Here is a 16,880-nt window from a genome sequence, read left to right as displayed (position 1 = left end):
TGACTGTCTTCTATGATGAAATGACTGACTCTGTGGATGCAGGGAGACCAGTGCATGTGATATACTTTGATTTTAGCAAAGCTTTGGATATGGTCTCCCACAACATTTCTCACAGGCAAGCTAGGGAAGTATGACTGGATGAATGGACTATAAAGTGGATAGAAAACTAGCTGGAGCATTGGGATCAGAGAATAGTAATCATTGGCTTGATGTCTAATTGGCAGCCAATACCAAATGGAGCACCCCAGGGGTTGATCCTGGGGCCAGTTTTGTTCAATGTCTTCATCAGCAACTTGGAAGATGGCATAGAGTACACCCTCAGCAAGTTTGCAGATGACACCAAGCTGGGGGGGTGTAATAGATACACTGGAGGTTAGGGCTAGGACAGACAAATTGGAGAATTGGGTCAAAAGAAATCTCATGAGGTTCAACAAGGACAAGTGCAAAGTCCTGCACTTAGGAGGGAACAATCCCATGTACCAACTGGGGACTGAGTGGCTGGGCAACAGCTCTGCAGAAAAGAACCTGGGGGTTACAGTGGACAATAAGCTGAGTATGAGCCAGCAGTGTGCCCTTGTTGCCAAGAAGACTAATGGCATACTGGGCTGCATTGGTAGGAGTGTTGCCAGGAGGACAGACCCAAGGGAGGCACCACTATGCCTAGGGTCAAGGACGACCTAGTTAGGGAACTTTTGGAGGGCTGGACGTGTTTAAATTAGTAGATCCAGATGCTCTTCACCCAAGGGTGCTGAGGGAATTAGCAGGGGTCATAGCGGGGCCCCTGGCACGGCTCTACAAGTGCTCATGGAGCACTGGCCAGGTACCAGAGGATTGGAAAAGGGCCAATCTGGTCCCCATTTACAAGAAGGGGAGAAAGGAGGACCCTGGCAATTATAGGCCAGTCAGTCTTACCTCAGTCCTTGGGAAGACCTTTGAGAAAATTATCAAGGAGCACATCTACAAAGGCCCAGCAGGGGAGGTAATGCTCAGGAGCAACCAATATGGGTTCATTGAGGGCAGGACCTGCCTGACTAACCTGGTTTCTTTTTATGATCAGGTCACAAAGTCCCTGGACAAAGGTGTCGGGGTAGATGTCGTGTTCCTGGACTTTAAGAAGGCTTTTGACATGGTTTCCCACCACATTCTTGTTTAAAACCTTGGTGACTGTGGCATCGATGCTTACACAGTCAGATGGGTGGCAAACTGGCTAGATGGTCGCACCCAGAGAGTGGTTGTGGATGGGTCGTTTTCGACCTGGAGGGATGTAGGCAGTAGAGTCCCCCAGGACTTGGTCCTAGGGCCTGTACTGGTCAACATCTTTATTAGTGATCCGGATGTGGAATGCACACTGTCCAAATTCGCTGACAACACCAAGTTGTGGGGTGAGGTAGGCATGCTGGAGGGGAGGGACAGAATCCAGCTAGATCTAGACAGGTTATGGAGGTGGGCGGATGAGAATAGGATGGAATTCAATGCAGCCAAGTGCAAGGTACTGCATCTAGGGAGAAGGAAGCAGCAACACACCTATAGGCTGGGAAACACCCTTCTTGTCAACATGGTGGCAGAAAGGGATCTTGGAGTCATTGCTGACTCCAGGATGAACATGAGCTGCCAATGCAAGGAAGTGGTCAGTAAGGCTAACTGCACCTTGTTGTGAATCCACGAATGCATCACAAGCAGGTCCAGGGAGGTGATCCTTCCCGTCTACGCGGCATTGGTCAGGCCCCAGATGGAGTACTGCGTCCAGTTCTGGGTGCCGCACTTCAAGAGGGATGTGGCTAGCATTGAGAGGGGCCAAAAGAGGGCCTCTCGCATGGTCGAGGGGCAGTGGGGCAGGCCCTACGAGGAAAGGCTAAAGGGCCTGAACCCATTCAGCCTCCACAAGAGAAGGCTGAGAGGGGATCTGGTGGCCATTTACAAACTCACTGGGGGGGCCAGTGAGAATTGAGGGAGGCTCTGTTCTCCCAGGCACCACCCGGGGTTACTAGGAATAACGGCCACAAATTGTTAGAGAGAAGGTTCAGGCTGAACATCAGGAGGCACTGCTTTACAGTTAGGGCTGCCAGGCTCTGGAATGGGCTCCCAAGTGAGGTAGTATTCTCTCTTACTTTGTGGGTCTTCAAGAGAAGGCTGGACAGATATTTAGCTGGGGTGATATGACTGGGGCACCCATTCGGGCTGGACTAGATCTGTTTAGGTCCCTTCCAACCCCAAGCACTACAAAACTAGGTCAAGGGAAGTGATTATTCCTCTCTACTTAGCACTGGTGAGGCCACATCTAGAGTTCTGCGTTCAGTTTTGGGCACCCCACTACAAAAAGGATGCAGATAAATTGGACAGAGTCCAGCAGAGGGCAACAAAAATGGTGAGTGGGCTGGGTGACATGACTTGTAAGGAAAGGCCAAGGGAACTGCTCTTATTTAGTCTAGAGAAGAGGACACTGAGAGGGGATTTAATAGCCACTTTCAATTACCTGAAGGGGGGTTCAAAAGAGGATAATTAACATTGTATTTGCTTCAGTTTTCAGCTTTAATATACTGGGTTTTAATAATTATTTACAATTTCTATGCTGGATGGAGCTAGCCTGTTCTCAGTGGTGGTAGATGACAGAACAAGGAACAATGGTCTCAAGTTACAGCAAGAGAAGTTTAGGTTAGATATTAGGAAGAATTTTTTTCACTAGGAGGGTAGTAAAACACTGGAACAGGTTACCCAAGAGGTGGTGGAATTTCCATCCTTGGAGATTTTTAGGACAAAACAGGATCTACTAAAAACTTTAAAAGAAAATGTGTGAAGCATGTGTTTACCTAGTGGTCCTTCTCCTGCAGTTTCCAAGACATGAGCTGCTTCTTGTGATACAACAGTTATTGCACCAACCACTGGTTCATGGTTTACATCACCATTTGGAGTGCCATCTGGGATTATAACTAATCCATGTTTCTGCAAAACACAAACAAACAAACAAAATATACCCATACAAAAGAAACATTAAAATATAGTTGGATAGAAAGGTATTTCCAGAAGAGTTTTCAGCCAGATTGAAACAATTACACTAAAGTACACTATTTAATTTATTTGATGGCTGAGTTTTTTGGCATGTACAGGAGTACTAATATGCTTTCTCTTACGTTGACTGTCATTTCATCCCACATTCCTGTGCTTATATTACTGTATGACTGCTACTAACATACCTCTCCTCTCTTCATTGTTTCCTTCATGTCAGCCAACTCATCTCTGAGCTCATCTCGCTCATTCTTAATGCAGTCAAAGTATTCTTTCTGTCTTTCTAGAGCCTGGGTACAGGCAGGTAGCAAGAAAAAGAATGGGATAGAGAAAAAGCATGTGATAGACAACAGAGAGAATTCTTATACAAATAAATGCAAACTGTTGAATAAAAGAAAGAAACAGAAAGGGGATTATAAACCTGTACAACTCTACTTTTTACATGAGTCTAATATAATCCAACCCCCTAACCTATGCTAACCACCTAGCCTATGCCAAAAATAAACAACATTCTTCATTCTACCATTCTTCTGCAGAGTATTTAACTCACTGAACTGTCTTATAAAACCCTCAAAATAAGAACACCTCTACTGATAACGTATTTTGACAAACATTTTGGATATATTTAATAAATACTCATTTACGACTTCAAGAGAAGTTTCTATGTCACAATCCAAATGCATGATTATTTACTAAAAATTGCATGCTGCTGCTAAATTGGGCAAACTACTCCAATGTTCTCCATACTACTCCATGCCCTTCTCAAAATCAGCTGGTACAGATATTAGAATACCACATCTATAATACTAAGGCAACCTGTACAGGGCCACAGAGCAGGCAGGAGTCTTTGTCTTGTGTATCTGCTTATAAATACTTATGTCTATTATTCGCATGAATATTTTAGGCACTCAGTTACTGACAGACACTTTTTTTTTTTCAGTGACACTAATCAGTATTTCAGTACAAAAAGAATCACAACCGAACACAAAACATTTACATAATAGTCTCACACAACTATATTGCAGCTGTAATCCAGAGCTACATCAGCCACGCTCAACTGATTAGACAGCTTCCCAATGCTCCATTCAGATTCATCATGGCACATATAACAAGTAATCCTCAATATGACAACTGCACAAATGTAAACATATGTTTACATGACAAGAAAACTTACCTAATAAACACTGTGGCATGCACGTTTAGAAACAGACTGATATCAAATATGAAAGAAAAATACTTAACATTGTATTTGCTTCAGTTTTCAGCTTTAATTAACTGGATTTTAATGATCATTTACAATTTCTATGCTGAGTGCAACTTTTTAATACAGTATTCTGCTAATTTATTTCAGCAGAAAAAAATTCAAACTTGTACGTGTACTTGATAAGTGCTCTGAAAAGATGACTGTAAAATTTAAACACAGCATACTAGAAGACCTCTAGGAACCCTTTGGTTTTCAGCTTTCGTTTCATAATTACTTATTCATATTAATCGACTGGGTTTTTTGATGCTTGTTAGGGAAAACAAGATTAAAAACCTAATTACACTTATTTTAAAATATATTTTAGGCAAGGCTTGGGGAAAAAAAATCTACCTGGTACCTACTAGATATAGTGCAAAGTATATGTAGCTCTGGCTGTACCCAAAGCATTGAAATTGGCTAAAAGGTATGACAACCGGTTAGATGAATCCTACAGTCCAGTCTTAATACAGAAAATGCAGTATTCACAATCAATTTCTTAAAGCATAAAATTGTAAATGTATCTGTCATACTCATTCTACATAAGAAATCTTCTAATATGGAACAGAACTCATTGATTTCTTACAATGAGGATTTTTCATTTATTCAGAAATACCAGACTACGAAGAGTATAAATGGCTAAAATATAAGTGGCCTTCACATCCATAGACTATTAAAAGTCCTATGGAACACTGAAATATACCAGTCTATTTCTAAATTCATACACCCTTCTCCACCATATTTATTGCATACCCCCATTTTTTTATCTTTCCAATTAATTGTCTCCTGGAGGTCATACACCTCTCTGGTTAAGCAGTCTACTTTCTGCTGCATGCGTTGATTCTCCTGCAGCACATGAGAGGAAAGAAAGAATAAAAGGAAAGACAGAAAAGGAAAAGTAAGAGATAAAGAAAATTTAGTAGAAAAAAAAATGAATGAAAAGGTTTTTAAGAATAAAATTTAAAAACAGATATGGCATCTGAGGCTAAAACTAGTTTTTCCCTTTTTTGAATCATACAAGAATATTGTAACTAACTTACTTATACAGCAATATTATGCAAGAGAACATAATATATCATTTCCACTGCTGATGAATTTAAAATGAGCATGCAGTTCCAAATGTTATCTGAAAGTAATATTCTTGATGGCATAAATGTCTAGTAACATTCCTTATAATTACTTTTATGGTAGCTCTGCAGCAGAGACTGACAATTATCATATGAAATTAAACTTTAACATTTCACTTGAAATTGTATAAATTATTGCAATGCATTAAAAAAGCTTACAGCCACAACATTAATTTAATTAAATTGTAGCATCTAGGCAGGCAGTTTAGAAATTGGGTTAAAATATGATTTTCAAGCCCCCAAGTTGCTTGCTTATCCTTGCAGTCTCATCAATTTACCCCAATAGCAAAAGGTACACATATTAGAAACTTTCAAAAACTGAATGGAAATAAAAATATTACCTACAGAAAACTGAGACCAAAGTTTGCTTCAGTGAGAAATGTGTATTTTAACTGCATTCCTTTGAGAAAGTGTGCTCATCTCAACCAAACCGATTTGATGGTTATTATACGGAAAATAGAATGAGCACACAAATGTCCTTTTATGTAATATAATTAATGTACTCAGAATCTGGGTGTTGGTATTTCTAACCAGCTCTAACTCTTCTGTACCCTATTTAGAATCATCACACTCTACAATTTGGTGATTTTTAGCAGAAAAACTTACAAAGGCAAGAAACTGTGCACGTTAAAGCACTGAATACAACATATAAAAGTTTCAATATTAGTTTATAAAATAACTGCATTAGAAAAATCTGTAACAAATCTATTACATGTGCCCAACAAAACAAATCACTACAAACTGCTTAAGAACTTACAGTAAATGTTTATATACATGGTTTTTATGCATGTTTTATTACCTCAAACTTTATGAAATGAAAAAGCAAGTGTCTGGAAAATTAGAAAGAAGAAGAGTGTCTAAGAAGAAATGTTTGCCACTTAGTTTTAAGTAATATACTAGTACATCCAGATGTGACTTCAGTATTTTTAGCATTTTTTGGTTGGTCTGCTAAAATTTTATTTTAGCCCTCTTGCCCACAATCTGTTCCTGTCTGTTATGATAACAAAGCTACATATGAGCTAGATCCTAATTCACAGATTAATGGTAAATGTCAGAGAAAGTTAGAAAACGTATGAGTTGGCTTTGCCTTCAGTTTTTGGTCCAATATACCACAATGCCTCTTCAATTAATCAAATGCCCCTTGGGCTAGCCAGAGGTCACACTGCATGCTTGCATTTTGTTCTTCAGATGACAGAACTGCAGCCCCAGTAGTACCTTCATCACCTCACTAGCCATACCCGATCTAGATTGGGGTTGACAACCTAAAGCCAGATTTGAACCAAACATACCCTTTGGATCTGCCTTGGGGCTTTGGTGTCATTAAGCAGCAGGGGACTTTCCCTGCACTGCACTTCAGTCAGCTGCCTAGAGGTCTGACAGAGGTGAGCTCTACCCATGCAGCCCTGCAGTCAAGAGGCATGGGCTCTGGCAGAGAGGGACTGCAGCTAAGTAGCAGGAAGGAGCAGTAGCAGCAGCTCTGAGCTAGGTCATTTTGGCTCCCTTCTGGAAAATGTTGACCCCTAGGCTAGATTGCTCTTACAAGACTTTTGGGTTTCACAGGCCCAAAAAGATAGCCTTGTATAACCATATAGCTAGCAGACAAACTAAGGAAAATAACAGTGAAAGCAGCTTTCAAATGTTGTATAAAAGTGTTTACATTTTTAAGCATGTCTAAACAGCAGCTAAAAAAATTGGCTTAAACCGTCAAAAAAGATTCCCACAGATTTTAAATGTCAGCACCTGAATATCTTTCATGATATAGGCTTCATCACAGAAAATAAGGATTGGAAGGGACCTCAGGAGGTCATCTAGTCCAACCCTTTGCTCAAAGCAGAACCATCCCAAACTACGTCATCCCAAAGGCTTTGCCTAGTCAGGTCTTAAAAACCTCCAAGGATGGGAAGTCCATAACATCTCTGGGTAGCCTGTTCTAATACTCCCCTAGTGAGTAAATTTTTGATAATATCTAACCTAAACTTCCCTTGCTGCAACTTGAGACCATTTCTCCTTGTTCTGTTACCTGCCACTGCTGAGACCAGTCTAGCTCCATCCTCTTTGGAACCACCCTTCAGGTAGCTGAAGGCTGCCCAGTTTCCTCAGCCTCTCCCTCAGAAGTCATGTTCCTCAGCCCCCTACCCATTTTCACTGCTCTCCACTGGACTCTCTCCAATTTGCCCACATCTTTTCTGTAGTGGAGGGTCCAAAACTGGACACAGTACTCCAGATGTAGCCTCACCAGTGCTGAATAGAAGGGACTAATCACTTCTCTCAATCTGATGACACTGCTCCCACTAATGTGGCCCAGTATGCTGTTTGCCTTCTGTGCAACAAGGGTATACAGTTAGCTCACATTTAGCGTACTGTCCACTTTAACTCCCAGGTCCATTTCTGCAGAGGTGCTAGTTAGCCAGTAAGACCCCAGCCTGTACCAGTGCATGGGACTGTTTTGTTCAAAATGCAGGACTTTGCACTTCTTCTTGAATTTCATGAGATTTCTTTTGATCCAATCCTTCAAGTTATCTAGGTCTCCAAATCCTAGCCCTACCCTCCAATGTATCTACTACTCCCCCTCCACCCCCACACTTAATGTCATCCTCAGACTTACTTAGGGTGCACTCCATCCCATCTTCCAGATCACTGATTTTTTTTCTATATGACAAAAATACCATGTCAGAGTCACATTTCACATTGGACAGAGCTAAGCCAGGACTAAGATGGGTTGTGGAGGGCACTGAGGTTTCCAGGGCAATGAAAGACAGGGCATTCTGTAACTATGTGGTTTGCAGTCTGTGAGGGGGTGCCACATTAACAAGCGGCACTTGATTTCAGGCCCATTTAGTGCATGTTATGGCAGAAGTGGCCGTAACCAGTTTACAGTCTATTGAGGTAGACCCAGAAAAGTATGTCTAAATTGAAGTCAGGAGGTCTTGTTGAGGTGTTTGGGATGAATGTTTTGAGTCTGCAGTTCTCAGAAGCCCATTGTTCTTCCCATAGTTGCACAGACCAGTCGTCCGGGGAAGAACTTTTGGAAATAGAGTGCAGGTGGGCAATGAGGGGTTTCCCAGTTCAGAGGCACTGCCCAATGAGGGTCTGCACAGATGTGCTAATGTAGGTAGTCATTATGGTCTAGTTCAGCACGGCGAAGGAGGCGGAAGCTTTGCTGCTCATGGGTGTCAGGAAGAACAATACCGCTGATCAGTGCTACCTATGATGTAGGGGTACAGTGGATGCATCCAGATACAAGTCGCATGCTGTTAAGTGTGCTCTCCACTTTGTGAGTGTGGGCACTTTTGCACCACACTGGGGCACAGTATTCAGCTGTTGAGTATGTCAGTGCCAGGGTGGATGTCTGAAGTATGGTGGGATTAACTCCCCATTTGAGACCAGCTAGTCAATGGAGAGGTTATTACAAGCTTGTACTTTGGCTGCCAGCTGGGCAAAGTGCATCTTGTGGGTTAGGGTGTGGTCCAGGGTGACTCCAAGGTACTTTTGGGTAGCTTTTGAAAGGGATGGAATTTGTTCCACATCTGACATTCAATGTTGTTTTGGCAAATTTGTTGGCAAGGTGGAAGGTGCTGACAGTCTTTGTGATGTTTAGTTTGAGTCTCCAGTTCTGAAAGTAAGTGCTTATGCTAGTGAGGTCGTTTGTCAGACTTTGCTCCAGATTCTTGAAGTTTTTTCCTGCGATCATTAGGGCTGTGTCATCTGTGCATATATATATATTTTGGGATGTTGTGGAGGAAAGTCTGAGGTGTAGATGTTGAAGAGCAAAGGTGCTAGGACAGATCCCTGAGGCACGCCATTCTTCAGAGGGAGCCTATTAGATACGTCTTTTCCAATATGAAGAGTGAAGTAACAGTTGACGATGAGTTCTTGCAGAAAGTGGACCATATGTTTGTTGGGGATTTTGTGAAGGAGCTTCAGTGAGGCCTCATTGCCATACTGTGTCACAGGCTGCAGATAAATCTATGAAGACTGCTCCACACTTCCACCCTTCTTCAAAAGCTGCCTCTGTGAGGCGGGAGACCTGGTCAGTAGTTGAGCAGTCCTGACGGAAGCCAGCCTGTTCCTCTGGGAGCTGGGGATCAACGATGAGGTATAGGCAATTGTAGAGGACTCTCCATGGGTTTAAAGCCCACTGAGAGATGGCCAATTGGTTTGTAGCTACCTGGGTCTTCCGGTGGTTTATTTGGTTTAAGGATGATGACAACTTTCGCACACCACCAGATTTTGGGTGGAAATCGGGAGGAAAAAGCATTGGAGCCAGGAGAGAATACAGTCACTAAGGTGGATGAAGAATTCTGGATGGAAGTTGTCTGGGCTTGGGGACTTTTCAGCCTTGAGGGTGCTGATGGCCTGCATCATCTCTTTGCATTTAAAGTTGATGCAGAGATTTTAGTCTACTGAGGAAAGAGTACCAGGCCTCTCTCAATTTTGCATTCACCATGCAGTGGAAATGTCTGTCTGATTTTGAAAATTTTCCATTGTTAAAACATCTGGTGATGTCACTGGCTTTTACTGGAGCTTTTGGGAATTGTCTGGAATTGCCAGTTAAGCAGCTGATAGTGGACCAGGCTTTCCTGCTCAAGTGGGCAAAGTTTATGTTTTGGGTGGTTTGGATCTATTTATCTTGTTTGTTTACTGAGGTGGTCAAGGAGTGCTGTGACAGCATTATGGATTTCTTCACGAGTGGCAGCAGATTGATATTAATTGGCTAATTTATTGCATTTGTCATCCCACCCAGGGAGGTAGGATTTTCGAAAGCCTCAAGAAATGTTGTCTTTGGCAGTCTGAATGATTAGAGAGCAGAATGTTTCGTATGTCTTACTGATATCAGGGTTGTTTGGTTCAAGTAGGGAGGTAATGAGTTTAGCAGTCTGTTCTGAATCTATCCCAGTTGTCTTTAGTGGAGTTTCAACGTGGGGTTGCTAAGCTTGATGCGAGTTGTATAAGTGCAGGATGCTTAATTAAAGATGGTGCTGCAAATGGGGGAAATTGCTGATTGCCATTCTGATGGGAGGAGAAGTGGGAAAGGTTGTTGCACTTGTGAAGGCCAGGTCAGGGTTGGTATTGGTTTTCCATCTGGTTGAGCGGAAGGAGCCAAGTTGTTTGGAGTCATAGAGCAAGGCAAGTCCTGCTGAAGATGCCCAGGCTACCAGTGCTTTGCTATCTGGAAAGTCATGTTGGTAGCCACACTCGAAGTGCTGACCAACAAAATCTCCAGAGTAAATTGTTGCATGGGGGTCTACAGGGATGTTAGTGAAGGGAGTTTTAGGTGGTTTATACACATTGACTACGGTTACCATTGATGAATGCTGCAATCCAAGACAGTTTGTTGCTGCAGGGAGAAGTGGCTATTAGTCTGGATGTGACACAGGTTTTGGCAAATGTAGTAATGCCATAGTGTGGATGGTAGAGTGCAGCAATCAAGTTGAAACCCAGGATGTGGAGGTTTTTATCGTAAGTAAGCAGTTTCCTGGATTAGGATCCCATTGGCAGAGTGCTATTGGGCCAGCTGCTGGATTATTTAGCACTTGGCTTGAGTCAGGCCCTCACATTAAACTGGATAACTGTTTGAAGAAATCCTCATCCACCTCATCCTACTGGTCTGGTCTATAGCAGACACCCATCATGATGTCACCTTTGTTGCTCTCCCCTCTGACACTAACCAAGAGACTTTCAACAGGCCTATCTCCAGTTTCATAATGGACTCCTGACCAAGTATACATATCTTTTACATAAAGAGGAATCTCCATTTTTTTCATAAATTAAGGAAGGATTAGTCCTAACACTCTTTGTTTTACCAACGTAATATAAGAACACTAGGCCAACTCTGTATAAGTACAATGCAATATAGGTACTACTAGGCGAACTCTGACAATGATATGTTCATATGTGAATGAATACACAAATATTATGCAAACCTAATTCAAACAGTATAAAGCTGTCTTTTTAAAACTGGAAAGGAAAAGGAAAAAAAGTTAATTTGTAGCTTGTAGAATGTGGACAATCTGGTTGACTAAAATTTGTGGAAATTCCAGTTCCTCAGACGTTCCAATACATGAACACACTTTTCCATACAAGTACTAAATCTGTGCTCACAGAAGAAAAGAGGAACACTGGCCCAAGGACCTAAATATTCAAAACAAGATTTAAATTACAACAAAACAAAACTTTTAAAAACTTTAGACAAATATTTCCAATTTTCAGTTAGATCCAGCAAACTGATATAAAGTAATTAAAAATACTTCTGGCTAGCTTATATTCTTGTTACCAAGTCAGAACAACTTTTTTTTCCTAAGAAATGTAGATCTTGTAGATGAAGGTACTTATATTTATTTTATAAAAGTGGAGACAGCATATATATACCACTGTCGCGGCGCACCTCGCTGTTCCGCTCCTAGAGAGGGGAAAGCTGCTGGGGAAAAGCCCCAGCAGCCATAATGAGTACAGCTGCGGGTTGCCAGGGCAACTAATAAGAATCAGAGGCCTGTAGGGGGCAGGGCCTGGCTCCTATAAAGCTAAGAGTCAAGGCCAGGCTGGCGGTTGCCTGCCAGCAGCCAGGGAGGCAGGAGCTCTGGGAGTGAGGATGAGGAGAGGAGCCTAGCAGCAAGTACCGCTGATATGGAGCAATGTTGTTGGAGCCTAGGGCTTTGAGTTTAGTTATAGCCAGGCAGCTTGAGTTTGCATTTGTGTATTTTACACCGGAGGCTTGGGTGAGGCTGTAGGGGTTGGAGGAGGCCTCATAGGGACCCCATAGAGGCGGGGTGCCCTAGCACCAGTGAAGGCGCAGCTTGCGCGCCAGTGGAGGCGCAATTGAGTGCAACCAGTGGGTTGCGGGCGGGGAACTGAGACCCCGGGTTGTGTGCGGGGTGCATAGACCCCAGCCCCAGAGAGGGGCATTTTGAGAAGGCCCAGTGTGGGCACAACAGGTCCCAGAGAAAGGGACGATTTTATTAGGGAGCCCAGTGTGGGCACAGTGAGCCCCAAAGAGGGGGCGGCACTACTAGGAAGCCCAAGGCGGGCACAAGGAGCCCGAGAGGGGCAATATGTGAGAAGCCCGAGAGGGGCAATATGTGAGAGGCCCAACGGGTCAATATGTGAGAGGCCCAAGAGGGGCCAGATTGAGAAGCCCAGGACGGGCGTAGCAAGCCCGGTAATCGGCTAGCGCTGCAGGGAAAAACCCAGGACAGGGGCAGGGTGCTGCAGTGGCCCCAGACAGAAAGGGTTAGCAGCACAGCGCCCCAAGAGAAGGACAGGGTGCTGCGGTGGTCCCCAAGCAAAGGGGATAGCAGCACAGCGTCCTGCAAGAGGGGAAGCAGCGCGGTGGGCCTGAAAGACCGAAGGCTCAAGGTAAGAGTCCCAAAGTGGACAAGGGTCCCTGAGTGGGACAACACTTTTAGAAGAGGCCCCAGAGAAGAGGGGCAGTGTTAGAGAAGGCCCCAGGGAAGGGGGGCAGCATTTTAGGAAGCCCAAGGAGGGCACGGCGAGCCCCGAAGAGGGGAGTGCCTTGTGAGAGAAGACCCCAGAGAGGGGGCCGACTATATAGAGAAGGACACACCAACGTCAGGTACATCAGCGAGGCTTGGGGCGTGGTATTAGGGGTGGTAGGAGCCACGCGTAGCCCACAAGGCTAGGGTGCTTGAGTAGCACCCATTGTACGGGGAGACCTACGAGGGGTCCAGGAGTTTATGTGCCCGAGGAGACGCAAGGCAGCCTCCCTATTACATTTTCCTTAAGAGCAAAGACATGGCGGGCGAGTATGGAGGGTGCCCTTGGGCCGAATTAGCGCGGAGAGAGGGCCTTGAGGAGATCACGGCCCTCCTGAAGGACCCCGCCGTGACAACCACCCAAGCCTTCTATACTCCGTCTATGCCCATTAAAAAAACCTGACATCTTTCCATAAGTCTCCTCAGAATGTGTACATACCTCTATTAGTTCATCTCTCTGGCGAAGACCTTCTTTAAGTTCATCCAACTTACGCTGTAGAACATTGCCCATGTGTTTGTGCCTTTCCAGTTCCTACAGAAAAATATGTAGGAAACTCAAACCTTGTTTTGTATTTCTTACATACATTTTCCATATAAAGTTAAAAGAGGTTACGAATATAAGCAAACGTTAGTACTGATGCTGAATTCCTGCAAGATTAAAAAAAAATTCAAAGAGACTAATAGCTAAACTTCAGTTTCATGGTCTTAAAACATTTTCCAGACTAGCCAGAAGACTAAAAGCCTTCTAAGTTAGGTATTAATATTAAAAACACACAAACAAACCTGGCTGGTGTCTTGCCCCAACCTCATGATCCAAGGAAAATGAGGTGGTAAGAAGCCAAATTTTCCCCTTCTCATCAGATTACTGAACCCAGATCAGGCTTCTGTGTATTACATCACACGGCAATTGTCAGAAAAATTTTGGATTCACACCCTTTGGCCAGGAAAAATCTAAGTGACTGAAGAATACTGATTTTTACCCAATGAGGCAAGATATTGGAGGCCTTGTCATTTTAACTTGGGGGTGGGCAAAACACAGCCTGTGGGCTGAATCCAGCCTGCAAAGCAATTTTGCCCAGCCCATGACAGGTCCTTTGGCTCTGCTGGGCAGTGCTGAAGCGCTCCTGTGCTAGCCTGCAGCTCATCGCAGGATGCCTGCACAGCAGCAGCAGCCCCCAGCCCTGCCAGCTTGGCATGGGTTATAGTGGTATGGAGTGGCAGCAGGGCAGGTGCAGTGGCAGCAGCAGGAGCCCTGGTGAGGTGTTTGCATTCAGAGCCAGGGCCTGGTCTTCAGGGAGATCACGCATGGCTGGGTGGGGACCTAAGTCAGGGGCTGGGGAACGGCCTCCATAAAGACAGGCTCCTGCCTCCAGACACATCACCCTTACCAGGACTCCTGCTGCTGCCCCCACACCGCTCTGCCCCATACTGAGCCAGCAGTGCTGGGGGCTGCCATGTGGGTGACCCAAAGCAAGCTGAGGGTTGGCAGGGAACAGGGGTGTTCCCACCTCCCTTGGCCCAGTCCTGGCAGCTAAGTCCAAGTACATGGTGGGGTGTAGAGTGTCTGCCAATTCACACCTCTCCCTCCCCACTGTGGGCATCTTACCCCAGGCCAGGAAAGAGGATGGGGGGGCAGGGGGAGGGTGGCTAAGTTCCCCCCACTTGGTGGGCTCAGCAGTGACACATGGCCATCCCCTACCCTTGCCTCCCCTCCTTGGCTGCAGGACTTGCAACCATCCTCTCCCCCTTGTGGGTGTTGCAGCCCTCTCAGTGAGGCTCGGCAGCAGCTTCCAGTACTTCCATGGACCTGTGCTGTCACTGCCCCAGTCCCTGACACAGCTCCAAGAAGCCACGCAGGCAGCGTGCACAGGCAGGTGGGGAGTTGCATCCGGGACCAGGGTCAGGGATGGGGCAGAGCTGTGATCTGCTCCCTGCATGCCCCTGCCTGCAGAACCCATGCCCATCAAAGGGGCATGTAGGCACCAGATCATGGATCCTACATGGCCCCGGCCCTGCACTGTCCCTGCCCTGTAATCCCAGCCTTCCCACCTGCCCTGCTCCTGAACACTGCTGCCTGGGGGCCCATCCTGCACAGGGAGTTTTGGCGAGTTGTTGCACTGAGGGGAGGGATGGTGGGGTGGGGGAAGAGAAGAGTGGTGATCCAACCCATGACAGCAAACTAAAACAGCCTATGTGGCCCTCAGGGCCCAAATAACTGCCCACCCCTGTTTTGACTATGCCTGTTCTGGCCTCTCTGCACTAAAACAAATAATTTTCAGCATCCAAAAACTTCTACTAGTAACAAGGCTGACTCTTCTAATTAAAAAAGGCTCTTTTTTCTTTAAAAGCAGTTTATGCTCTTATAATATAGCTTAATGCATGAAATATCAGTCAGTACCTTTGACTTCTCTTCGTTCTCCCTGAAGAACTCTGCCATCTGCTCCTCTCTCTCTTCAATGATATCTTTTAGTGTATCCACTTGATAAATCAAATTGTTTTTCTCATTATCTAACTGTGCATTGGATACCATGGCCTTCTTATACTTCTCTTCAACTTCAGCAAGAGAATCCTACACAGATATTGGAAATATCAGCATTAGTGTATCAAAAAATAAGATGAATGTTAAATACTATCATAATATTGAAGGAGTTAAATTCATTTTGCATTAACATTCAGACAAAACATTTTATTAATCTGCTAAATTAGGCATTGTAGGTAGAAAAAGAGAATAAAAACAATAAATCTCTACTCTTCAGCTGATGGTACTAATTCAAAGCAAAGTAATTATTGTAAATTTGCACAACAAGCTACAGATTCATTTTTCACTGGTATTATGCCACCTTCATAACTTTGGTACTCATGCTCATAAAACCCATTTCTCCCATAAATGTATATTTTCTTGACTCTGACAGCTGCATAACTTATGTTATGTTTTTGCAAATATACCCTGAAATTACGTTAAATGACAAACTCAATTTAAAGAAAACTAAAACTATTAACTGTTCAAATACAGATTATGGAAAAAAAAAGTGTAAGCGATCTTAACTGTTTAAATCTTAAATCTATGATTTAAAAAAAACCTGAACATGATCACAACTTCTGAATACTTATTATTATATCTCATAACATTATGCATGTTAAAAGTAAACGGAGATGTCTCTTAACTACATAGGGACTTATCAAAACATGTGACTATCTTAAAACAAACAAATTGGAGTTATATATTGGAGAGTTATTGTAGTTTGATGTATCTGTATAATGTGTGTGATATAGACCTCTTTATGTAAAAGATATGTATACTTGGTCAGGACTCCAGTATGAAACTGGAGATAGGCCTGTTAAAAGTCTCTTGGTTAGTGTCAGAGGGGAGAGCAACAAGGGTGACATCATGGTGGGTGTCTGCTATAGACCAGACCAGGAGGATGAGGATTATCCCATAGGTCTATATCACACACACATTATATAAATATATCAAACTTCAATAACCTCCAATATATAACTACATAGCTATATTTATATCTATCTCAAAACACGTGTGTTAAGATAGTCACACATTTTGGTAATCATCTTATGTATAGAGACACCTATGTCTCAAAGTCTGTAATTTTTCCTTACCAAGTTTATTGTTTGTAAGAAAACACTTCATTTACATTTTGGAAATCACAGTAGTTTTGATCTCTCCCTCCCCGACTGCAGAGAACGCATATGTACACATTGTTATATGCCTAGCTTACTCCTAACCACTTCCCTTATGTTCTTTGTGCTTGTGAGGCTTCTGAAAAACAGGATAACAAGCAGCCAAATGTCAACTATCCAAGTACTATATAAGCTATTAGTCTCTGTGAATCTTTTAAAATACATAGTGGCCCTTGTATGAAGTTACTTTCAAAGTGTGAAAACTTAATATCACTAAAAGATGCAAGGAAAAAACAAAAAAACAAAAGCAAAAATGTATTCAATCATCAAGTCCATTTTTTGTCAATGCAGGAATATTTCCCACTCTGTCTTATCCAGTCTTAT

At 43.5% G+C, this 16,880-nt stretch overlaps 1 protein-coding gene across 10 annotated transcripts in view; it reads right to left on the bottom strand.

Annotated features, from left to right (window-relative positions):
- Window positions 1-16,880, bottom strand: part of LRRFIP2 (LRR binding FLII interacting protein 2) — a 90,322-nt gene that overhangs the window by 9,724 nt on the left and 63,718 nt on the right. For 4 of the 10 annotated variants that reach the window (XM_059728701.1, XM_059728694.1, XM_059728693.1 and 1 more), the window contains 5 exons: window positions 15,259-15,429; window positions 13,300-13,392; window positions 4,997-5,089; window positions 3,192-3,293; window positions 2,808-2,940 (listed from right to left, as the gene is read on the bottom strand). In XM_059728701.1, the coding sequence (XP_059584684.1) occupies window positions 2,808-2,940; window positions 3,192-3,293; window positions 4,997-5,089; window positions 13,300-13,392; window positions 15,259-15,429 (592 nt within the window). The remainder of the gene's footprint in view (window positions 1-2,807; window positions 2,941-3,191; window positions 3,294-4,996; window positions 5,090-13,299; window positions 13,393-15,258; window positions 15,430-16,880) is intronic. The other 6 variants (XM_059728695.1, XM_059728698.1, XM_059728697.1 and 3 more) reach the window with 2 other exon arrangements.

Source organism: Alligator mississippiensis, chromosome 5 (genome assembly GCF_030867095.1).
Source record: "Alligator mississippiensis isolate rAllMis1 chromosome 5, rAllMis1, whole genome shotgun sequence".
Lineage (NCBI taxonomy): Eukaryota > Metazoa > Chordata > Crocodylia > Alligatoridae > Alligator > Alligator mississippiensis.
Note: the sequence above shows the minus strand (reverse complement) of the source record. Positions and strands in the feature narration are given on the sequence as shown.